This window comes from Saccostrea cucullata, unplaced genomic scaffold (assembly GCF_032062105.1).
Source record: "Saccostrea cucullata isolate Sc308-1 unplaced genomic scaffold, CSIRO_AGI_Scuc_v1 ctg3809, whole genome shotgun sequence".
NCBI classification, from domain to species: Eukaryota; Metazoa; Mollusca; class Bivalvia; order Ostreida; family Ostreidae; genus Saccostrea; species Saccostrea cuccullata.
The window spans coordinates 79,090-105,519 of NW_026926101.1; the positions used below are offsets into that span (position 1 = coordinate 79,090).

The window sequence follows — 26,430 nt, forward strand, 5'->3', positions numbered from 1 at the left end:
AAATGTACAAGACATCTCACTCAACTTACAGACAGAGGATAGAAAGAAGACAAAAATGCATGATTCATAAGACAGAAGTAGTAAATATATAGTACAGAGCAGTTCTAATATAAACACAGATTCTCTCCAACACAGAAATGATATAATAATATCAGGGATGGGGTAATCGTAATCAGCTGTAATCGATTACAGTTTGCCAAGTAATCATGAGTAATCAGTAATCATCCATTTTTCTGATTACAAGTAATCGTAATTTAATCGATTACTGTGAAAAAAGTCCTGTAATCATGATTACTTTATGATTACAATTTGGATAACAAAGTTCATAAAATCATGATTTTTGATGATTTTCAGTTAATATTTTTCAGTGTATAAAATTGTTTATTGAAAAAAAATTATAGAATTATAAGCTATATTTAATTACCTTCTTCTATTGTCTCCAGAAATGCTTATAATCAGGTCCATTGTCCTGGCAATGAGTAAATTCTATCATTTCCTTGCAACATGACTGTATATTCGGTATTCATTTCAAAATACTTTAGCAGCTTAGCAATTCCCTATTTTTGACACGATATATGCATATACTGATAAAAAATTACTACAGGATCATTTTAAAGTTTGATTTATTTTGTTTAAAATTTAATGAACATGTGTGTAATGCAACAATTTGTTTTCCCTGTAAATCTTTGAAAAAACTTGTATTTTTTTAATAGCAAATGTTCCTTTATTGAGACATATTCTAAAATTCACTTAATTGTTTGATTTACAGTGTACATGAAAAGATAATGTGAATTAATTAGTCATAAGACACAGATATACTAAAGTTAGGTCAGCTTGGGTAATAGTAATTATTAAACTATCCATGCTTGTCCAATCAATGTGTTAATTCTAGTAAAAAACATCTACCAGGTAATAATTTGCAGTTTAATTGAAAAACCCATCAGTCGTCAAGAATGTCAATTACTTGTGTAACAGTTCCCTACCGAATCCCTTTATCCCTACCTATAATTATGTCCAGTTTGATTAATAAAAAAAAACTATAATAAATTCTTTTTTCTATTTCTCTCAACAGTAACATGATATTTACTTGTATTAAAGATAGAAATCAGGTGATAAAAGATAAATCTCATGTATCTAAATAAAGACATATACAACCAAACTTTGTCTGAATTCTGCCTTAAAAATATTAATGATATTTAAAGAAAGATGAATAAAAACATGCTGTTGTCCTTGAATATTAAACCCCAAAAAATAAAACTTAATGTAATCTAAAGTAATCATAAGTAATCATGATTACATGAAGGAAAAGTAATCAGATGTAATTGATTACTTAAAAAAATGCCTGTAATCAGCTTGTAATCGATTACTTTTAAAATCCAAAGTAATTGTAATTTAATCGATTACTTTTGAAAGTAATCGACCCCATCCCTGAATAATATTTTATGCAAAGAACACGCAATAAAAACATCTGATTATTATCCTGTATATTTCATGAACATCAATTTCTCATGTTCACACTCATGAACACATAGTGTCAATGTACTGTGAACTTCAAGTTACTTTTAAATATCTGAGTTGTGCAAACATTTACAGTACTCATTGTAACATCCACATACATTACAGCACTACTTCTCTCACGAGCACAATTTTCCATGATTGAAAATAAAATGGGGTTTTCTATAAACATGTCTTTCAGTCTAAAATTCATGAACAATGATATTCACTGTCTGGATTCCAGCTTCTGCATCAGTTGATCACAAATATCTGACAAGTCATTAAATTCCTTACTCTGTAATAGAACAAATACATACTGAGTTCAACTACATTTCTTAAAGTTCTTCATGTATGTATAGAACTTTATTCGGTAATAACCAATATTTGCCCCCCAAATCAAACTTTGATGGAGATATATTTAATTAAGTTCTTAAACAGGGGAGTATATGCTGACTTCAAAGCACTGATATTTTCAAAAGAAATGACGCCATATGTACGTAATGACGTCACAAACTTGACGTAAATTTCAGTTTATTATGAATTTTACAGACAAATGTACATATTTCGTCAATATTTTGAGTAAAAGTCACCGAGCGCATGTGTGTTCAGGATCAATATTTTGATATAATGTGTAGAATGATAATATCAATTAAAAATGTCAATATTGTTCCTGAACAAACTTGCGCTCTATAAATTTTAAAGGTAAAATTGTTGAAATTTTGTCCATTTTGTCCTCTTTTTGAAAAAGGATATAAAATCGGACTAGTTTGTGACGTCATAAAAACAAAAATTGGGAATACACTGCTTTGACACTATAATATTTTCTGTTAATTTATATTTCTCATACAATTTATTGAATTCAGCACATTTCAGGAAGTTTTCAAAATTTGACTTTTGTGGGGGGCAAATATATACAATATACCGCATATAGTTCTTTGATATGCAATTGGCATGTTAAAGATGATGCCTCAAGAAACTTTTGACAGTTGACCTTTTGCAATAAAATTTTATACCTAAACTCCCTATGTAACCACCTGCCCCTCTTAAAGTATCCTGTCCCCCCTCCCCCTCTTATGTGAGTTGTGTATTACTTTTTTGCATCTTCTCACCCTTACAACCAAAGAAAACACTTTATTGTCACTACATCATAAAGCTAGAATACCTTCTGTTCTAGGGCTTTCTCTTTGCTCTCCAGCTGCATCTCTTTGCGTTTCACCAAAGCCTCCAGTCGGGCTGTTTCTGACATTGAATTGGACTTGACCTTCTCAAGTTCTTCATGTGCTCTGGAAATTATTATAAAATAAAATTCCATTAATAATTGACGATAATATTGGTAATTAATTATTATAGTATTAATTTAATCCAACTTTGGCTGACTAAGATATCTAGACAATGCACATCTCAATGTGATTCTACATGCAACATCAATGAAAGTTTCAAGAAAAGTTTGTTTTATGTAAAAGTATCTGAGACCGTCTCAAAAAGTTAAATCTGGAATACTGATGCAGATGCCAGCATATAGGATCCAAGCTGTTTTTATCAGTTTTGAGTTGCAATATTTTATTATATTTTTAAACGTGTCATATGTGATATGAAAAGAATTTGAAGAATTCTGTTAAACCCCAGTCACATTTCCAAAAACCACAAACAGCCGTCAGCCAACAGTTTTTGAAGCAAAAATGGGATTCTTCATTTGACAGTAAGCAGTTTTAACTTCATTGCTATCTGCCATTGCCGATTTTTACCTTTTTTTGTCCCCTGTAAAGAAACTTACGCCTTTAATTTCTCCTCGGCCATTTGTTTGACTTTAAGGATTTGTTCGTCCGCCTTCTTTAATCTCCCCATGTAATCCTCCACACAGGCCTTCAGGGTTTCTTCATTCTGATACACAAAGAATTCGAAATAATATGGGATGTTTATGTATGATTTAATGATCAACTGCTTTATTCAGTGTAATTTCAAGGCCTGTTGTCATCCCCAAAAGGTCGGTTTTTTTCAAAAATGCCTAGAATTTCTATAACAATATTTTGAGTATTTGTCAGGTTGAGTATCCTTTAAGTTGACTCTTTATTCAACCATTGTTATGATATCAATCCTTTTTCACTATGATGATACTTCTAGCTTTAATGTCATCCCATGCATGACAATATTAAATTTAGTTATTTTATCATTTGATACAAAATACAACTCTATCTATTTATCAGGTGATTGAATCTTTCTAATCGAAGTCCTTGAACCATTCTCTACTTTCTTACTGAGAATTAGAAAATCTGAAATGTTCTATATATTTTAATAGAAAGTTAGGCCATCATGTCCCATTATGAAAGATGTTCTCGGATGGATGCATTGATTCACAACTACATCAACTCTTCAGGGAAAATTTAATCCAATTCTGCATTACATAACTGACAGACTTGCCTTTAGAGAATTCTCCAGTATTTCTTTGGTTTTGCCGTATCTTTTGTGCAGAGCTGAGAAGGAGGCTTCTAATGTGTCCACAGCCTTGGACTCTTGTGAGGTCTTTAAACAAAAAAATGGAATATGTGCAATATAAATCATTCCTTAGTATGCAAATATTACAGCTTTAACACTGTTTACTTTTTTCAAATAAAGAGTTGACTTTCATTGAAGCACTGAAGTTCACTTAACAAACCTGTTCATTGGCCTTCTGTAGCTCTTGTTTTACTTGTTTCAATTCAGTTTTTAATTTTTCTCTTTCCTCTGGAATAAAAGTAATGAATCAATTTAAATACTATTAGCACCCAATACCAGTGTAAATAATTTATACAAACAAGTATCACAATTCTTTCAAGACAACAAAGCAATTTCTCCTGTCACTGATTTTTTAAATTGAGCAATTCTGTTATAATAAGACAACCAATACGAATGATTTCAACTTAATAATAAGATTTTAAATTTGGAAGATATTATTTTTCTATAGTGTAAACATGTGATCCCTTATTCATTCCAATCTACTATAAGTTACAGCTAAATGTTAAATAGAGAACTGGATTTTTATCATGCAAGAAAAAACTTCAACTCCACTTCTTCAAATTACGAATACATGATGCTCATGCATACCTTGGTCTAAGCTCAGGTGTCAATTTCTATTTTTAGGTTGCCTTCACATTACCGGTACATAGTAGTTCCTATGCAAGTAACTGCTTAGGTAAAAAGGCCCCTACCATCTATTTAGTTCAATCATTCTGTACATCTACCTACTGTCACAGGAACAGACAAACTTACCTACAAACTCATTGATCATGGTCTCAAATTCCTGGACTACAGAACTGTGTAAATAAAATACACATAGTGTTAACAGTATTACTCATACATGTAAGGCCGAAATTAAAAATGTCTTTGTTTCCCCTAACCCGACCATGAATTCTCAAGATGGGTCGGTAGGTAGGTAAACAATTTTATTTCTTGATAGCAGCTTTGAAAATACATTCTAAAATTTAATAGAAAAAAACTTTATAAGTAAGAAAAGTACAAAAGAAAGCGATTTGTGAACTAAATGCTATGTATCAGACATATGCTGTTTAAAGGAAAATTCATGATTAATTAATTTACAACTGTTATTTCGTTGAACTTGTGAGATATCTCGTGCCAGAGTACATTTATATAGATCGAATAGATAAAGACAAGATTCTCAAATACGCAAAGACCGGACATCCGAGTATATTTTTTCAAACCTTCCATCAGCCCCCAGTGCTTATAGACAATCAATGTACTTTTTGAGGGCCATCAGATTTGCAGTGTTTCTAGAGCATTTTGCTTTAGAGTTAAGAAGTAAGTGTCTAATTTTAAGTCGCAGGTCCAAATACCAATAAGGAACGTTGAAAGCAGTCTTTCAAAAGGGACCATAAAAACTTATGTCCAGTCTCACAAAAGATTCTGGCTGAAAAAAGATCCCTTACTGCTTAATGGCAAAAAAGTGCTGAGTACGTCTAAATTTGAAGCAATGGGGAAATGTTCAAATGTCGTCCAAACAAATCTCAAAGGGATTAAAAGCAAAGAAACAACCAATCTTCGAGGGCGTAATTAAAGAAAAATACACTGGGCGTCTCAGGAAGCTGAATAATGATTTCAAAACTATAAATTGTAAAATGTATTTAAACAATATTTAATTGAACCAAACCGAATCTACAAATGATAAAATGCTACATGTATATACAATGTCATAGTCATGAAGTTTAACCCATAAATAAATGGGTGGGCCCCTCATCTGCTCATTAGGCGGGCCTTACATGTACCATGTATTACGTACCTTAAATTCAATATACAGGTTTGTTTGTTGTTTACCGTCCCTTTCGAAAATTTATTCACTCACGTCAAGACACCTCCGAAACACTCTTAATTAGTCGTGGTAAATTTTATTATCAAATTGTTTCTAGAGTGAAGAATTTTAGTTAGCTAAAGGCATGAGATTGAGATGTCGCCGTTGTTTTATTAAGAACTTTTTCTCAGTAATCATATCTTGGCGTCATTTTCTTCAACAAATCACAGTAGATCAATTTGTCGGCCGTTCTGCTAAAAACTGATTTCGATGAAATTGTATTTCAAGAAACTTAGTTAACAATAAAAAAAAAAATAATTGAGTCTTCTTATTTAAAAAATCTTTTCAGTCGGTGCGATTTAATTCTATAAGCTTGCTGTTTCATCTTGTTAACAAGAGGCCCACGGGCCTTATAGGTCACCTGAGTATTGTGTAACAACTTTCAAACAATTAAATTTGGTTCGCGTTTAAACCGGAGGCCATGAAATTCACAATTTACAATTTTGAAAGAGGCACCATTGCTTAGGCCATCCTTAAAAAATTGTTTTTTTGCGGTAACGCGACCGACTCACCAAAATCCACCCGACTGGATTTTTTTTATCGGTTCAAAAATCTTCTTTTTTTTTTTTACGTATCCATTTTCCGTTTTTATCCGATTGATATTTTTTTTTTACGTCTCGGTTACACCTACGCTTTATCTTTCCCCCAAGTACTATTAAAACGTCTTTGTGATCTACAAATTTAGAGATGGCGTCCGAGAAGGTTGCTGGAAATATTGACTCTATAGTTCTGTCAGTTACAGTAAATTTTAAAGGAAAAAAATCTTAATTACTAGGCAAAAAAAATATTGTACGTCAGTTCCACCTAACAGATACATGGTATGATGTTTACGAGATCGCCACAAAATTGGTGGCAGACAAAATTCCACGTGGGATGATTGCGGATTTACAGCTAATTAATAAACTATCAAAATCTTAAACCTCGTAAATATCACACCCCCAAAACACTGGATTAGTGTGGAGTCAGTTATTTGAGGTACGTGGCTGATGAGAGTCACTTTTTTAGAAAAAGTTTGCCTAAAAAGAACTGATGTGTTCTGATATTTGAGCAATAAAAGATTGAATTCATTTAGAATGCTTTAATTTTCCTGTTTGATAAATAAGGTGAAAATTGAGACATAATTAATACCTCTATATCATCGAAATTTATTTCTGACATTTTGTCTCCAAAAAAAAAAAAATAAGCCTACCTACCTACCCACACCTAAAATGATGAGGCGCGTTACCGCAAAAAATTTTTTTTTTAAGGATGGCCTCATAATTATAAACTTAGCATGCTTACTCTATTTACTTAATACCCAGAGGTAGATCAGAGTAACAAAGAGAAAATGCACTTCCACTTTATAACCAGTTGTGCACCTCACCCCAAAGGAACCACTGACCCTGGGGCCTCATATTTCAAAATTTTGCAAATGTTATCATAAAATGGTTGATTAATACCAAAGAGCAGATTTCAAAGCATTAATTTATTTTCAGGCTATGTAACCACCCCCCCCTTTAACCCTGGGGGCATTAAAAACCACTTTGCTAGATGCACCTTTCTTCATCATAAATATATAATTATATATTTGGATCATTGGCTTAAAACCCAGAAGCAAAGAAAAATATTTTCAAAGAATAAATGTATTTTTACTATATAATCAATAGAGCCCCGACTTAACACCAGAACCCCGACCCTGGGGCCATAAAATTCACAATTTTGGAAGAGGCACTCTTGCTCATCATAACTATGTGCTTAGTTAGTTTATCTAATACCCAGGAGCAGAGAAGAAGATTTTCAAAGAAATAATGCATTTTCACTATATAATCTATAGAGCCCCGCCCTAACACCAGAACCCCTGACCCTGGGGCCATAAAATTCACGAATCTGGAAGAGGCACTCTTGCTCATCATAACTATGTGCTTAGTTAGTTTATCTAATACCCAGGAGCAGAGAAGAAGATTTTCAAAGAAATAATGCATTTTCACTATATAATCTATAGAGCCCCGCCCTAACACCAGAACCCGATCCTGGGGCCATAAAATTTACAATTTTGGAAGAGGCACTCTTGCTCATTATAACTATGTGCTTAGTTAGTTTATCTAATACCCAGGAGCAGAGAAGAAGATTTTCAAAGAAACAATGCATTTTCACTATATAATCTATAGAGCCCCGCCCTAACACCAGAACCCCTGACCCTGGGACCATAAAATTTACAATTTTGGAAGAGGCACTCTTGCTCATTATAACTATGTGCTTAGTTAGTTTATCTAATACCCAGGAGCAGAGAAGAAGATTTTCAAAGAAACAATGCATTTTCACTATATAATCTATAGAGCCCTGCCCTAACACCAGAACCCCTGACCCTGGGACCATAAAATTCACAAATCTGGAAGAGGCACTCTTGCTCATCATAACTATGTGCTTAATTTGTTTATTAAATATCCAGGAGCAGAGAAGAAGATTTTCAAAGAAATAATGCATTTTCACTATATAATCTATAGAGCCCCGCCCTAACACCAGAACCCCTGACCCTGGGGCCATGAAATTCACAAATCTGGAAGAGGCACTCTTGCTCATCATAACTATGTGCTTAGTTAGTGTATTTAATACCCAGGAGCAGAGAAGAAGATTTTCAAAGAAATAAATAAATGCATTTTCACTATATAATCTATAGAGCCCCGCCCTAGCACTAGAACCCCTGACCCTGGGGCCATGAATTTCACAATTTTGGTAGAGGACTCAATGCTCATTACATTCATGCCAATAGTTTGCCTGCGTGATGTCCAGGAGTAAAGAAGAAGATTTTTAAAGATTTCATTAATTTTAGTGGTTTTGGCCCACCCCTCAGGCCCCAGGGGGCGGGGACCATGAAATTCACAATTTTTGTTCCCCTCCACCCATAGATGCTGTATACCAAATTTGGTTGAAATTGGTTCAGTGGTTTCAGAGAAGAAGCTGAAAATGTTCAAATGTTAACACACGACACACGACGGACGACGACGGACGAAAACGGATAGCAATAGGTCACCTGAGTTACTCAGGTGACCTAAAAATTAATAATTCTTTTAAAATTTCAAACATGTACATCAAATGATAATTAAAAAATGGTAAAGAATTTAAAAACGATTACTGAAATGTAAAATTTTAGACATCATAAGATTTCTTTTTGGTTTGTATCATCTGTCCTTAAAAAAAGAACTAGAGTACATACGCCATTTGTTTGACCTTGTCCTCTGCCTTCTGACACTGTGCCCGATTCTTTTCGATTTCTTGACTCATCTGTACCTTCACCTCTTCCAACTTTTTACTGTGTTTTTTCTCCTCCTCTGCTAACTTTTGACTCCATTCTTTTTGATTGTCCAGTAATATGCCTTGGAATTCCAAGGCCAACGTTTGTTTGATCCGAGAGATGTCTGCCTCTGTATATTGCAAAACCTGAGGAAGAAATATGTGTATATGATTCATTACCTGACTTTTCAAATGTCAAATATACACAAAATAAACTTTCCAATTCACACAGAACTATGAGGATGTATAAATATTTTTAAAAAAGATCAAATACCAGTTACACCATACATGCAAGTATACCAAACAAATCACACAGATTATTCTTACAAATTTTAAAACTGTTTCCTGTATTAAAACCGAAACCCTTCTTGAATACATGCAAAATACTGCAAAAACGATGAAACTGAAACTTTTTAAACACCCTGAACAAAGATACAAATTACATCAGTATCCCTGGTAACCAACACTAAATATAAAGCAAACTTTAGTCATTATTTATATTAGATGATATGACACTTGTTCAACAAGAGATGTTTGTAAAACACTTATGCCCCCCTCCCCCCAAATTGGAATTTTTACAATTCCACGATCGTTCCATTTTTAAAGAGTTAAGTCCATAAGGGCATAACTCTTTCAAAAATGGCACGATCATACCCAAAACAGAACTTGACCAAGATATTTATCTGATAAATTTGTATACCAAATTTCATTTCAGTATGTGCAACCTCTGCAAAGAAAATGAAAGGAAACTGCAAATAATTTGAAATTTTTTCAAAGTTCAAGGGGCATAACTCTGTCAAAAATGTTGCAATTGTCCCCAAAACAGAACTTGGCCTAGATATTCATATGATAAATCTGTATACTGGTTTCAGTTCAGTATGTACAACTGTTGCGAAGAAAATGAATGGAAACTGCAAATAATTGGAATTTTTCTAAGTCCAAGGGGCATAACTCTGTATAAAATGGTGCGATCATACCCAAAACAAAACTTGATCTAGATTTTCATGTGATATACCGGTATCTGTATATCAAATTTCATTTCAGTATGTGCAACAGTTGCAAAATGAATGGAAACTGCAAATGATTGGAATTTTTCTATGTCCAAGGCATAACTCTGTCAAAAATGGTGTGATCATACCCAAAACAAAACTTGAACCTACATATTCATGTGATATACCTGTATACCAAATTTCCATTCAGTATGTGCAACGGTTGCGAAGAAAATGAATGGTAACTAAGTGGACCGACAGACCGATAGACAGCAGCAAAGCAATATGCCCTCTTCTTCGAAGGGGGGGCATAAAAATAATGAATTGCTGTAGTTATATACTCGGCATATGTCCTGGCTTGTCATGTGACCTACCTCAATGATTCCATCTCCCTCTGTCTGATTTAGAGACAAGGTGTCCTTGATCACATTTGTTACTTCCTGTTAAAGTCAAATAATCCTCTTTAATAAATATCTTGTTTTCTCTTTTCAAGAAATGTTGCATAAAAATTTTCATTTGCAAAAAAAAAAAAATCTTTTCTGACAATAACAGCAAATTGTATGAGCAAAAATTAAATGAGGCATGTCAGCAATAATGTACAGAAAATGACATTTTTTTTTTTAATTCAAGCACTCACATCTTTTCCCATTATCTTTAGTGGTTTCTGTACGATAATACAATGCCTACCGTCCTGCCCTCTGGTATATCTGAACAAAGTAGGTCATTAGAGGTGACCGTTTTCGTGTTGACTGGTGTCTGATTCTTCACCACCGGCACCACGCGGCTCTGACTGGGACCTCGTGGTGGTGTCCCCATCAAAAGCATGCTTTCCTCTGGCTCTCTTAGTGAATAATCAGGAAACAATATTAATACAAGTTAGGGCTGGGCAAAAATATCGATATTTCGGTATATTGCAATACAATGACAAAAAATATCACATCACAATACGTTTTTGTAATATCAATATATTGGCAAAATGTTTTGACTAAGAATTTTATCATTAAACATAAAAATAATTGTAACAAAGGTTGTTATAAACCAAACTGTAAGACAGATGTTGTTTTATGGGTGTATTTTAGAGCATAGATTAAATAAAACCAACAAGATTTTTTTTTCTTTTGCTGACTAATCATAGTTTTGTACATTTCTGCATGTAAATTAAAGTTAATATAATAAGAAAATGCCACTTTGATAACGTTAAAAATATTGCAATACATATCGCAATACAGTAAAAGATATCGCAATACGAAATCTTTGGCAAATACGCAGCCCTATTACAAGTGTACTGAAGTTTGCTTTTTTAACAAAAAAATTAAATTGTCACAATAATATGGCTTAGGTATAGCATAATTCCTAAGTTAGCAGGATATCTCTCTACACAATGCCCGCCTTGAGGTAGAATTTATACTGATCTCCATCTTTTGCCGAGTAAACATACATAATACAGCTTAACTTGAGCAACACAAACAGTGACAACTCAAATACTAGAAATATGTCAAAGTTTTTTTTAGGTCCAACCACGTATTCTTTACAAATTCTCTACATTTTTTACTTCTTTCAAATCAAGTTTAAGATGAAAAGATTTGATTGTTGTAATGAATATATAAACATGAACTTTCTAAGTTATTTTGAAACATTTTAAGATACTCACAGCTGTCGGAGTCTGGGGTCAAAAGTACCTCCTCGCTTCATACTCATTCTCCTGACATCAATACTGGCTCGACGGGGATCTGGCAAGAGAAGAGGATGCTGTATAAAAGCCATCATTTCAATAAAAAAATCAAATTCTGAATACTTAACATAAACTTAGGAGGAAAGGGAAACAAATGCATATGAAAAAAATAACAGGGAAAAATATGACAACATTCAAAAGAAGACATTAAAGCTGAATTTAGAATAACATGAACAACAAAACAGGATGTTTTCAGCAAAAATGTTTTATAAACAAGTTTAATGTATGAAAAGCGAGCCTAACTATAACTTTGTTAATTTTCTATGACCATGAGTAAAACATCTATCTGTTGATTCTTAGTACCTGCAACAGGGAGGTCCACCAAGGGGTCAAATTTAACATAAAGTGACATCCGTGACAGGGCCGATTCAGCAATCTGTAAAATGCAATTCACTCATTTACAACTAGTACACTAAGACTTTAAGTTCTAAATTTATAGATGACTTTTTGGCACCATCATTATTATACCCCCCGCTTGAAAAGCGGGAGGGTATATAGTAATCGTTAATTCTGTCCGTCCGTCTGTTACGCTTTGGGGTACCCATCTCTTATCCGCAACTCCTCTCATACCACTGCATGAAATTTGCTAAAACTTTCATAGAATCTTTATTACATATTGCCATTGTGCACCTCCTATTTTACTTTTTGATCCGACACATATTTGGGTTTCCCAGCCACAGCAAAACATAGACTTTGCCATTATAACTATATAGAGGCGGGGGGTATCATTTAGTGAGTTCATCGCTCACAGTACCTCTAGTTTTAAATAATGGCTTATTTCCTCTATTTATGCTAATGAAGATTAAATCAAATCACCATGATTATATCATTCTTTTTTTATACCCCCCGCTTGAAAAGCGGGAGGGTATACAGTAATCGTTAATTCCGTCCGTCTGTACGTCTAGCTGAGTAGCTGTCCATCCGTCTGTTACGCTTTAGGGTACCCATCTCTTATCCGCAACTCCTCTTATACCACTGAGTGAAATTTAATGAAACTTTCACAGAATCTTTATCACATATTGCCATTGTGCACCTCCTATTTTACTTTTTGATCTGACACATATTTTGGGTTTCCCGGCCATGGCAAAACATGGACTTTGTCATCAGTTATAACGATATGGGAGGCGGGGGTATCATTTAGTGAGCTCATTGCTCACAGTACCTCTAGTTTAAACTAGAGGTACTGTGAGCAATGAGCTCACTAAATGATACCCCCCGCCTCCCATATGAATATAATGGCAGTGTCCATGTTTTGCTCTGGAAAATCCAAAATATATGTCAGATCAAATAGTAAAATAGGAGGTGCACAATGGCAATATGTAATGAAGATTCTGTGAAAGTTTCATTAAATTTCCTTCAGTGGTATGAGAGGAGTTGCGGATAAGAGATGGGTACCCCAAAGCGTAGCAGACGGACGGGGGAGGAAATACCCTTTACTATATACCCTCCCACTTTTCAAGCGGGGGGTATAATAAAGGTACTGCATTTACTTTATCATTCTGCTATTTTCTTCACCATGATGCAGTGTTTGAGCCAGAGATTGTTAAAACTCACCCCCTTATTGCTGCCAAACTGTTCCAAGATGTCAAAGTCAGCAGGATCACTAAACACTTAAAAAAATAATTAAAAATCAATATTTAAAAAAATACATCATGTCAACATGGTCAATAGTTTAACTTTATTTATGAGTATTCTTTGTAAATGTTTTATCATTCAGCTGGAAAATGTTAAACCCTTTTCTTGACACATTATGCTGTATGAATGTGCTAAAGATGTCTATCAGAAAAAAAAAATCCTTACATGTAGAACTGGCTGGCTTGAAGTCATCATCACTCAAACCAAACTCACTCATATTGGTGAAGGGGCAGCTCTTTTTGGGGGTCTTTTTCTACAATAAAAGTCACACTGCTTATTATCATAACTATCCTGTAAATATGGTAAACCTATTCAAAAAACAATGATTTTTATTAGTCGAGTAAAACCCACTAACAAGTCCATTTTTGACTATGGTACTAGTATTCAAAGTAAAATTTGGTTATAAAAAACTCATTTATAAGGAAAGCTTAATTATATAGAAACCTTTATGAAAACCACAGAAGACTTTGCCCTAAGCATAAAAATACAAAATCTTGATTATAAAGCAGTAAAACTGGAAGTTCCTGTGACTTCCTTGTACTCAAGGTTTACTGTAACCCTGGTAACGTTAACTGTAACCATGGTAACATCAACTTACAGCAGAACCAGTGGGGGTCTTGAATGGATCATTCTGAAGTCGGAAAGAAGCATCCTGCATTTTGTTAGCATTCAGACCTGAGAATGGACTATCACACTTCTCACTGTCCATCAAAAGCTTCTCAAAATGATTCTTTCCCTGTTTTTCTGAGGCTGTTTCAACATTGTCTTTGGTGGGTAATTCCTCTACATTACTTTTTGTAACGGAAGGATCATTATTTTGTCTGGAAGAATCATCTGCTGGTTTTTTGCACACTTGTGGTGAGTTTGCAATTTTTGAATTTGATGTGAATGGGTCCATATTTTCTAGATTTGATGTTTTTGCTGGGGAGTTTGCAACTTTAGACTTTGTTGCAAAAGGATTTCCTTCATCTGCCTTTACTGCAGGAGAGTTAGCAACCTTTGATTTACTTTCAAATGGGTTAATGTCTTCTGATTTTCCAGCTGGTGAAAATGCAACCTTTGATTTTGTTGCAAAGGGATCAACCTCATTACATGAATTTTGTACAGAAGGGGAGTTTGCAACCTTAGACTTGGTTGCAAAAGGGTCAAATTCATCATCTACATTCTTTTGTGCTGGGGAATTAGCAACTTTTGCTTTTGTTGCAAATGGGTCTAAGTCTTCCTCAGGTAATTTTGCAGGAGGAGAAGTGTCAACTTTTGATTTGGTCCCACAAGGATCTTTTTCACTTTCTTCAGTGTTCTGCAAAGGAGAGTTGACAACTTTAGACTTTGTTGCAAACGGATCCACGTTTTCAGTCAAAGCTTCTTTCGCCGGAGAATTTGCGACTTTAGACACTGTTACAAAGGGATCAGGCTCCTCTGATTGTAAACTCTTGTTTTCTGGACTGTTCACAATTTTTGACTTGGTTTCAAATGGATTCTTCTCATTTTCACATGAATTTGGAGCTGGGGAATTGACTACTTTAGACTTAGTAGCAAATGGATTAACATCATTGAATGCTGATTTTACTGGAGAGTTTGACATTTGCTTCATCAATGGATCTAGTTTGTCATCTTCCTCTCTCTTGGGAGGAGTATTCATCACAGTGGCCTTTGTTGCAAATGGATCAATGCTGCCATCAATTTCAGCAGAACCCAAATCTTTCTTTTCTTTGATTTCAGACTCAGGAGATTTCCTTACACTTACTTCATTTGTTAGGACATTATTTAACCCTGCACTTTGAGAGAGATGTTCTTCTTCCAGAGAAATTTCAACATTCCTAGACTTTACATGATTCTTGGGAGAATTTGAAGGTACACATGTGTCCTGAACATTGGACTTCTCTGTCTTTCTGGACACTTCTGGACTGTTCATCAGCTGCTTCTTAGGCTGAAAAGGATCTATGTCTTCAAAACTTTGGCTGAAGATATCCTCCGACTGCTCAGCAACGATGGACTCCAAAGCTAATTCTTTTTTCTTTTCTTTTATGGCTGGAGATTCGATCAGTCTAATGAATGGATTGTCTTTCACACTCTGAAACTCAGAGAGTGAAGTATTGCCTTCCTTTCTCTCATCATCCTCTTCTACTTCCTTTCCGTCAGCTTTAGGAGAATTCTGCACTTGGCCATTAGCAGACGTCACTGGAGAATTCTGCACTGCCACCTTAGTAGCAAATGGATTGATGTCATCCAGTTTGTCAAAGTCAATATTGTAGCTGCCCTTGCTGATCGGCAGTTTTGGAGATGAGGATCCCTGTGTTATATTTTCTGTTACAGTTTCCTCCTTATCCTGCACTTCCTCTGACTTTCCATTCTTTTCCTCTGTTGAGCCTGGAACTTCTTTCCTCTCATCTTCCTCTTTTGACTGAAAAGTTTCTTTGGGGCTGTTGTCCTCTCTCATATTTTCCTCCGCCACTTCACTAACATCAGCTTCTTTTCCATTAACATCTGGCAAATCTTGCTCTTTTCTACCAGCGGCTGACAGTGGAGAATTCTGCACTGTCATTTTGGTAGCATTTCGTCAACTGCATCAAAAAAGTCATCAGTATCCATGTCCTCTTCCGATCGATCCTGTGACGACTTGCAGCTGGGTTGAACAAGGAATGTTGCAGATCGCTGACATTCCTCATATTTAGGTTATCAAAGTCAATGTTGTAGCTGCCCTTACTGGCGGGGAGGGGAGGAGATGAGGGCTCCTCAGATCTATCCCCCGTCTCCTCTGCTTTTTCGGATCCAACTCCTGATTTGTCAGTCTTGTCCTCCACTGACTGAGGACCATCTCCATTCTTTAACTCCTCATCTGGCTGAGCCATGTCCTCTATGTTGCCCTCTTTTGGGGTAATGTTCTCGATTTCATCAACGGCATCAAAAAAGTCATCAGTATCCATGTCCTCTTCCATTCGATCCTGTGACGACTTGCAGCTGGGTTGAACAACTTCACTGTCTTCACTGCAAAACAAAAGGCCCATATCACTATTACATTTTAATGCATATATATGCCAATTGGTTATACCTAACACTGGAAATAATTACAATTATAATCTATTAACTAATACGCCTATAAAATTAAAGGGTACAAGTATTAAAAAGTCAATACAATGCCCTGCAACAGATTCTCACATCCATACTTTGATAAGATATAAACCACTGTGCTTCATGGCTCTTAAGCAGAAGAAACAACTACTTCAAATGCTAAGACTAAAAAGTTTAATATGTGTATACCATTGCATATATGATATATGTAACTATAATTCATAGCTCTTCTAACTTCTTACTGTATTCAAGTTTATACAGTTATAAAGATTTTGTGACCAATAGAACCTACAGTGGCAGTTTATTGATGACTTCCATCATAATATCTCGAGCCATCTCGAGATATTCTTGGTGCTGATCCTTGGTGACAATTGAGGTCCGCTCAATCCAGTTTTCCTGCTCATCCAACACTCGTACCTCCTCAAATCGAGTGGGGGTCGACTTCTTAACATTGTGTGGGGTTTCAAATTTTACCTGCAACATTATCGAAATATTCATTTTATAAAAATTTTTTAACATAAAAAAGCATATTTCTACAGTACATGTGCATCATTTTAATATGTTTCAACTTTCATTTATAAAATTTTTTGAAAAGCTCATATATGTTTTGTGAATAAATTTATATAAAATATTCTTTAACAAATTTATCCAATATCAATATGTATTATTATTATCTTTAAGTTTTTAATTTTTCTTCATGTTCTTTATGAGCATTTTGCTTTTTTTAACCATGTTAACGTTTCCGAATTTTTATTTCCAAAAATCCAAACATCTAAGTTAGTAGGACAGTATATGACAGAGCTTAGGTAAATGACATCCCTGAATTTCATGTCTCACTTTTCTGTGTTTTTCCTGACCTTTAGTCCTTTGTGTATGGGTGTACAGAGTTGTATGAGGTTATCCTGTTGTGAAGGCTTTAGGATCGATTTCTTGACAACCTGGGGGGTCTGCATCAACATGGGGGGCCTCAGGTCCTCCAGACAAGAATTCTCACCGTTCTCATTTAGGGAAAACTCCATCAAGTTTTCATCCATTGTTTATATCTGTTAAAAAAGGAAATTTTCATTTTAAACATCTATGTACAGCTTACAAACCATATAAAGAGAAATAAATGAAAACGGCAAAATGACATGATTACAAAAGATCGATTGAGCATGTTCAGCATATTTCAGTGTTTTACCTTTATTTCAAAGTAAAGGTTTAGAGATCTCATCAGTTGCAACAGGCTAAGGACTGAGGTTTATGAACAAAATCTCTGAGGACCTAACAACAATTTTTTTTTTCAAAGTGGCATTTTTGTCAATTGAAGCTGGTTCTTATATTATGACTATAATGTAAACTTGGTCCTTCTACATGTTCAAGGTGTTCTTTGTATAATATGTCATCAAGGTAATCACAAAACACAAATAATGTATATTCATTAATGATATGAATAAATTAAATGTATATTAATATTAATTTTTTAATAAATAGGATAATTTTAAGTTCCATACACAGGTGCTTTTGGACACATGCCCAGGTTACCCCCCGAGACAATTCTAATCAAAAGTTTTTGGGGACACACAGGCATTTCAGATTTGATCCTATGTAATGTATTCAAGGAACACATAGGACCAAACTGTGTGACAGTCCACTGTCTTTAAATTTACTTATACTGTGAAAGTGTGATGATACAAAAACTGGTGTCCAATGATATGTTCATTTGTATTTTTTCATTTGTTTTTCTTATATATAAATTGTTCCATCTGCTATATGTATGAGGTAATAATTGATCAGTTGAGACATCATATGAACTATCAAGTAAATGTGAGATTGGAAAACAATGTAAACATCTCTTTCAACAACATATTTACAGGAACTATGGCAGATTTAATCTATGTCAATATCGATTATTTACTTCATTTATCTTATAACAGTTCAAGGGATATTTTTTACAACATTCTTTGTTACAAGATGAAATTGGAAAGTTATTAAACTTTTGATATTTGACACACCGTGAAAGGATATGATTTTCAGACATTTTGACATCTTTTCAAAATGTGATAGAGTATCATTTTTATTCAATAAATATATTACTGTATACAGTATTTTACAGTTGTAATAACACTCTTTTCCCTTTAAGTTTTGGCTTAAAGTTATTTGTTTAATGTCCTTATTGAAACTTTTTCTGTCAGTGTCATATTAATTATATATAGATGCCACCACTTTCTGATAGTCTAGAACACTCAAAGACAGTAAGAAGTGAAGATTTTTTTTAAGTCTGCACCTACTGCAATATGGGGCTTGCTTTTTACAGTCTCCGACATAAGAAATTGACCACTTCAATTGACAAAAATGCCGCTTTGAAATAACAATTTGTTGTACATGTTGTAAGGTCCACAGAGATTTTGTTCATAAACCTCATACCCTAGACTTTTACATCCGATCTCTAATCCTTTACTTTGAAATAAAAGGAAAACACTGGAGCATAAGGCTAATTAAAAGGTTCCACCTCATCATGATACGACTATCAAAAACCTGATCCTTGTTTTTGAATGACCTAACGCAAACAGAAATTGGTGTATTTTTCCATCATAACGATTGTCAAAAACCCTTTTATCATGGTTTTGCATGAACTACTCTGTATTGTATTGTTTTAACAACATCGTTATATGTCATGATGATGAATAACAAACCGATGAACAGTTGAAATATGAAATAAACAAACGGAATGACTCGTCCGACAATTGATGTGATCATGAATCAAAATGAATACGCTTTTGGTCAAGCATTTCTAATTGTCTTGAGCTTTCATACGGATCCTTTTTTTATATCGAAATCATATGATTATTCGGCTTATTTTTTACTTTAGCAACTCTTACCAATTTTTGTTATGGTTTACCCGCTAGATATTTGAAATCCGACAGGAAAATGTACAATGAGCATGCGCAGAAAAAAAAATAAACTGTACGAATAGATATTTTATTTCCGGAATATTGCTGAAATTAAAAAAGATATACATCTATAATTTAAGGAAGCTCTAAACACTGCACACTAAAAAGTTCTAATTGTAGGGTAGTTTTATGCTGTTAAAATGATCTTCCCCTAGAAGTAAAATAGTTATTATTTCCACAAATTTTCCCAATGTAAATTAACAACTCTGTTCCTGTTCATGCAAAGTCCATTGTCTTTAAACATTTTTCCCTGCTCAATTAAGGCAGGTACCCTATGTTGAAAATTAACCAAACAGTCTCAATATGCACACCTTCATAGATATTTTTTTCTTTAGTCCAGAAAACACTTTTTGTTAGTGTTTAGAGCTTCCTCTGAGTTTTATCTCAGGCGCAAATATTAAAAAAAAATTCCAACCGAGAAATTTCGTGACGAGCAAAAAAATAAACCCAACAAACAAACACCCCCCCCCCCAAAAACACTTTCCAAATGTGAAATAACCTATTTCGTGTGTGTAAATTGGGGGTTGGGTGGGGTGTAGTCAATGTTTACTTATTTAAAGCTTCATACTTATCATTTCTTATTGATCTACGTTTCTAAATTTAATATATAACTCTGCAAATTACAGGGAGGGCTCTAGAATACCCCCACCCTTCTAGATCCGCACATGCATTTGTTTTATCTTCAAGACCTTTTCATCGAAATAAATGTAAATTTTGATTTTGTACTTTTGGACTTGAATAAATTCTATAACTTTAACCAGGAATTATAATTTCAAAACAATATAATTATTACATAAGAATAGTCGACAAGGCAATATAACCCGGTTTCTTATTATTATTTCCCCCCATATTCATGCAGATACTATGGATTTCTATCTGGAAAAGACAGACATAACATTAAAGGTTTTGAAAATTGGGACTTACATTTTTTTTGTTGGTTTCTCACCCTTCCCCACGTTCAATTAGCGCCAACAAGAAGTATTTTTTAAAAATTAATAATTTATGCATTTTATACAATTCTGCTTTTTATTGTATTTGATTTTTTGTAAACTACTTTTCTAAAATTGATTGGGTGCTATTTTTTCCAGGGAATCTTATCTCATTTTTTAAATCTATATATAATTCTCAAAGGAGGTCGAACTTAGTGTGAAGACTGAAGAAAAGCCACCAGCTTCAGATATATAAAAATCATATTCAAATTGTGAATTCAGTATTTAGAGTAAATTAAGTTCTCATTACTGATATTTATAAAATAATGATAAACAAAAAAAAAAATTGATGAAATATTTCGTTGAATTTTCATTTTAAAAAAAATAATAATAATGTGGTATCCGTTGGGTTCAAACCCTAGCAATAAAAATCCTAAGTAGCATTTTTTACTGAGAATAGCACACTAACCACTAAACTACACATGTCCTGATGGAGTGTGGCTTTTAAATTATGTTTGTGGTATGACCATTGACTTAGTGGACTTCAAGTATTTCTCGAAAAGATACGAAAGTTAAGTCATAAAATTATATATTTAAGGTATAGTGGGTGTTTGCTCTATAATTTTGGAAACCATGCAAAATATGTATAATTGTATTCAAACTTTGAGAATTACTAGTAACTTTTTAAAAAAATGGAGCGAAGACCCACTCATATCGAAAAATTTTGTTATAGTTTGCAAAATTACTCATTTTGTCCTCTTTCGTGTGCGTATAATATTTCATAGGCAAATAACCTCAATCGTCATGATATTTAATTTGTGCAAGTTGTAGAGTTTTCACGCAAAGTATAATTTATTGTTAGATAAAATATTTAGAAAATTTTGATATCATTGAGATTTAATTTTTCACCTTCGTGTTTGTTGCGCTATAGGCTTATCGTTCGTCATGTTCACCCATCTCCTTTTTTGAGAGAAGGTATATCATTGTCATACCAGTTATGTTAATACATAAACTTTGGTAGGAAAAATAAAGAGTTTGGCTGAGGGACTTTATACCTGTCGCGCCTCGTTCTCCTTTGACGACTGAATCTAATATTTCTTTTTTTTGGGGGGGAGAGGGGATTTTTTTTTCAATGAAATATATGGAGATAAAGAACAAAATTCAAGCTCAAAAGTACATAAAACATTATGAAATAGGAGCAAACATGGACCTCCAAAAGATAAGAGGTGAAAATCAGATGCCATGGAGGAGTAAGCATCCCATGACGAACGGTCACACTTGCGTGTCATAATTGGAAAATAACGGAAAAACCACTAAAAAAAATTCAGTGTGTATATAATTGCCTAAAAATTAGTACGAAAATTTACATGTAAGCATTTCTCTAACAATTAAAATATTTTTGTACTGATGTGTACGTAAAAGTTACCATTTAAAAGTTAGATATTAAAAGTAATATTGTAGACGTATTTACATGTAGTTTATATCGTGATGTGAGGACCACTGAACAAATTTGAGAACTTCCAACTTATTCTTTTACTCTGCTTAGAAAATATGGAAAATTCCTTACTGAATAATCAAAATTCGATCAATACTTTGTATTTCCTACTAACCAAATATAACTCAAGTTATCAATTTCGTTTCCTGTTTTTATTATGGACTCCTGTTGCTTTCGATGAAATTTTCTGATACGGACGTAATATTAATATCACTTGAACTTTGTCTTCAAAATTTCCAGCTAGGGGAATAGTTTTGTTCTTATATTTAAGCAAAACTGTAAACATAATCAGATAGGTATAAAAGTGCAATTGCTAAGAAATCTAAATTTTTTGGCATTTGCAACAAAACAAATTAATAAGTACGATTTATTATCAACTCCCCTCCATTTATTCAACTTAATTTTTATTCTTGAGAAAATGATGTGTAGGCTACAACCTTTTTGACTTCTGGAATATACGCAACTGGTATTTCCTGCTGACTTATAAGCCGCCATTTGCAGTGACAATACTATCAGGTAATTCATTCAATTAATGCACGTTTTATAAATACACGTGTAATTTTTTAATTTAAATGTAACTTAATCTACAATATTATAAATCCCCCTATGACTAGTAAGAGACTATTCCTTTCCAACAAAAAAATTCGGGTCACAAAGAAATTCTTCCTGCTTCCACAACACTTTTGAAATTACGTATATTGTAATTCTTTGTAGAAATATATAAACTTGTTAAGAATTAAAATTTATTTCCCAAACCTGTTTTTTTTTATCGAGTATAACTTATTTATTAATCTTTATATACAGAATGGAACACATTCCCCGTCTATCAGAGGTCCTGTATGTTGGTCTGTGTCGTGAGATAGGGACACCGACGGAAGTGGCCATCAGAAGGGACGTGTTGGACATGAAGAGAGATGATACAGAAACCAATTTTTTATCATATAGGCTCTGTTAAAATGGACAGTGGGAGTTATAGAGAGGGATTTAGGTTGATATCATCTGACATTGATATAATGGCCTGGTTTTGTCAGTTTAGGCTAATAACTGACATATCTCAGTCCAGGATATATAATACGTCGAAACATGATACATGTATCATACTAATGGAAGATTTCGACACACCACCAGGGTTTGTAAGACTACGCCTTCTGACACCACAAAACAAGTTCATAATATCTATGTGTCTTGCAGAATTTAACGGCAGGGGTTATGTATCATGTTCTATTTGGAGAGAATTGTTTTATCGGTTAATAGCAAATAACAGATATTGCAAACAGAAAAATATCCGTACCCATGGTCCATGTGCTACTGGTTTTGAAAAAAACTTTTGAATGGGATTGTGCTGTTTGTTTTGCCAGTATACATTGGCCTAAACAGATGAGAGATTGGGTTGACAGATGTCAGAGACACACCTGGCCACCTGTACTTGTGTTGGAAAAAATATTAAGAAATGGTTTTCACTGTGTGCCTATTGGAAGCAAAATTGTTTCGACTTCTAACGAATTAGAATGGAGATTATCCTTTTCTCAAGCCGAACAACAACTTGTATGTACTATGAATCATACTCAATTTTTGTGTTACGGACTTTTGAAAATATTTCTAAAGGAAGTTATCAATTATAGGAAGGAACCATTACTGTGTTCATATTTCATGAAGACCACGATGTTCTGGATGATACAACAGGGACATTTGAAATGGTTTCCAAACAGATTACTAGATTGCTTCTGGAAGTGTTTTAAATATCTTATTTATTGTGTTTATGAAGGATATTTTCCTAATTTTTTTATTCCACAAAACAACATGTTCATAAACAAAGTGGTTGCAGATGCACGTGCCTCTCTTTTACAACAGCTTTATCAGTATTACAGAATGGGTGTGACTTGTTTACTGCTGAGTCCGACTCTAAATTCAATACTTGAACCAGCCCTCAGTAGCCCGTCCTTTGTGTTATCCCCTGCTGAGGTAGAATTTATAAGTATTGCAGATAGAAACGTATGTGGCATGACGGAAATTTCTGAAATTGGTATTAATTATGAACATATAGTGGATATTTATCTGTGTTTAAAATCCAGTGAAATACTATCAAGTTTTTCATGCTCTCCATACCAATTACTTACATTACAGTGTGTTACATCTGATTTACTTGTTCAATTAGCCTTCACAGTAGCAAACAATAATTCATCTTGCAAATATAAAAATATCTACATCTTAGATCGAGTGATTTGTAATGTGCTAAAATTAGCAGGTAGGCTAGGCCCTATTTCCTCTTTGTTATTTCTAGCATTATATCACTATAGAACAGCGAAGTATGAAAAAGCACTACACATTATCTATCCGACTAAACAAAGACAGTCTCAGGACTTTAATATGTATATAGATACTGAGGACAGGCAGAAGTACAATGAAGTTGTAGGTAATCTCCCTTTGTCTAGAAGGATGAAAATAGCTTGGGTGTATAATATATTTTTAAACAACAATATTCTATACATGGAAGAGTTATGTTTAGAACAAAATTGGAGTCTTCAAAACGGACATCCATTCTTATTTTTATCACTAAATGTTATGATTGAGTTGTTGTCTGTGTTATCTCACTATGGACTAGGTAACAGATCTCGGTGTTTGCAGTCACTGACAGACCTACAGACACTGCTGCTGTATGATGATAATGTATATGTTCCTGTAGAAACCAGAGACGTATCCTGGCAGATACTAGGAATCTGTCAGCAAGTTGTGGGGGACTTGAAAGGGGCTCTACAATCTTACGAAGTGTCACTTAGTCAGTATCCATATAACAAAATACAGGAAGCTACATTGATAAGAATTGAGTGTGTAAAAGAACAACAGAATAGAAATATGCAAGCGTAGTCAAAGGAAAAGTTGTTATATTTCCTTTCATGTTTGTGCTTCAAAAACTATAAATCGGATAACATTTTGCTACACTGATTGTTTTATCTCTTTTTTTCAATTGTTCAAGATTTTAGATAAGAAATAGAAGATGAAAATTCTTTAAAATATTGTTTCACTTCTCATCAAATGTTCTTTGCTGATCTGCACGTAAATATGTAAATTTTTAATTTTTTTTAGGTCAATAGTATCATTGGGTTTGGTTATTATAGAAGTTGTTGAGCATTAAAAGTTTAATTGTTCATCAAATGAGTTGAATGCAAATTTTGTTTTCTTTTTAATGGCCTCGCCAAATAGCCGTCCTATAAATTTCAGTATTTTAATCCACTGATAATTGATTGATGAAATATAAGGAGATGAAGAACAGCATGCAAGTCCAAAAGTCCACGAAACAATACAAAACGGGGGCAAAGCAAACACGAGCATGCATCCAGAACATCAGAGGTGGGATCAGGATCGGGAAATACTGTCGACAATTCAGTATTTATATAATGGAATAAGAATTTGTATGAAAATTGTAACAAACGTACATTGTATCAGTCATAGAACGTACAATGTTTTTCTTCAGTTTCACATTCTTTCTATGTAGTATTCCTTCGGAATGTGTTAAAGAAAAACAGTGAAATTAGAAGGTTCTATTTTGGCACAGTTTCTAATGTGTTCTCTTCCGGCGCTACCCTGGCATTTTGGTTCCCTAATTTGTTGTCAATGTACGGTCATTCTATGTCTCAGGAGGTCTCCTGTCTGGCCGATATGATTTGAACACAATCGGCACAGGTTTATAAATTATTTGATAAATTTTATTATAAGTAAAAGTTAATGAATATGATTGGAGCTGGTGCATTGCATTGATGTTTTAATTGTAAATTCGCTTCCGGTTTTGAATTGAAATTAAGATCCCTTTGTTAGGTATGGACAAGAATCTCGCCTCACAGAACTACAAGAACTACTCCTTCAAAGACACTATCCCAGACGATTGATTGAAAACAGAATAAACAAAGCAAAATCTCAAGAAAGAAAAGCTCTTCTTACCGTGAAAAATAAATCGGTTAATAATGTCATACCATACCGTTTCAACACATGACCCAAGAAATCCAGAGATTTTCAACATTATGAGAAATAATTTGCCTATCTTAGAGGATTATCCAGGCATGAAGAAAATATTAGAAACTTCACGAATCATGAAGAGTAAGCGACAAAGTCCTTCTCTTAAATCAATCCTTACTAAAGCATCCTTTTCCAATAACAACAACGAAGCAGCAATCATCAATAGATGCAACAAGCCCAGGTGCAGTACTTGTCCATACCTGACATGGGGATATAAATTTCAATTCAAAACCGGAAGAGAATTTACAATTAGAACATAAATATTTACATTCTGTCATTTAATTATAAGAAATGCACAGAATTTCTTCATGTATTTATAAGACAGGCAGTATTCCAAAAGCTTTTCAATGATTTTTTACTTTAACAATTAAGATCGTTAGCACTTGCAAAACGACTGCAATCTGCTATCTGTAAGTTTCCAGTACGTTTTAGTTTTATACGCACGAAAGCATGGTCAAGATTTTGGATTAATCCCTTCTTTAATACAAAGGATACTTAATGCAACAAAGCTTAATGAAGTAAATTAATTCT

At 33.9% G+C, this 26,430-nt stretch overlaps 2 protein-coding genes across 2 annotated transcripts; both read right to left on the bottom strand.

Moving 5' to 3' along the window:
- Positions 1-1,429: 1,429 nt before the first annotated feature.
- Positions 1,430-16,008, bottom strand: LOC134270782 (transforming acidic coiled-coil-containing protein 3-like). The gene is made up of 14 exons (XM_062753031.1): positions 14,058-16,008; positions 13,625-13,712; positions 13,379-13,434; positions 12,128-12,200; positions 11,744-11,822; positions 10,780-10,933; positions 10,467-10,532; positions 9,027-9,250; positions 4,741-4,784; positions 4,148-4,215; positions 3,913-4,014; positions 3,269-3,375; positions 2,657-2,777; positions 1,430-1,789 (listed from the first exon to the last, which is right to left on the bottom strand). The coding sequence occupies exons 1-14, from the start codon at positions 16,002-16,004 to the stop codon at positions 1,721-1,723; spliced, it is 3,198 nt and encodes a 1,065-aa protein (XP_062609015.1). The 5' UTR covers positions 16,005-16,008; the 3' UTR covers positions 1,430-1,720.
- Positions 16,009-16,019: 11 nt separating this feature from the next.
- Positions 16,020-19,454, bottom strand: LOC134270769 (uncharacterized). The gene is made up of 5 exons (XM_062753010.1): positions 19,393-19,454; positions 17,389-17,574; positions 16,824-17,005; positions 16,109-16,447; positions 16,020-16,023 (listed from the first exon to the last, which is right to left on the bottom strand). Exons 2-5 carry the CDS (start codon positions 17,563-17,565, stop codon positions 16,020-16,022), a joined length of 702 nt encoding a protein of 233 aa, XP_062608994.1. The 5' UTR covers positions 17,566-17,574; positions 19,393-19,454.
- Between the last annotated feature and the right edge of the window lie 6,976 nt (positions 19,455-26,430).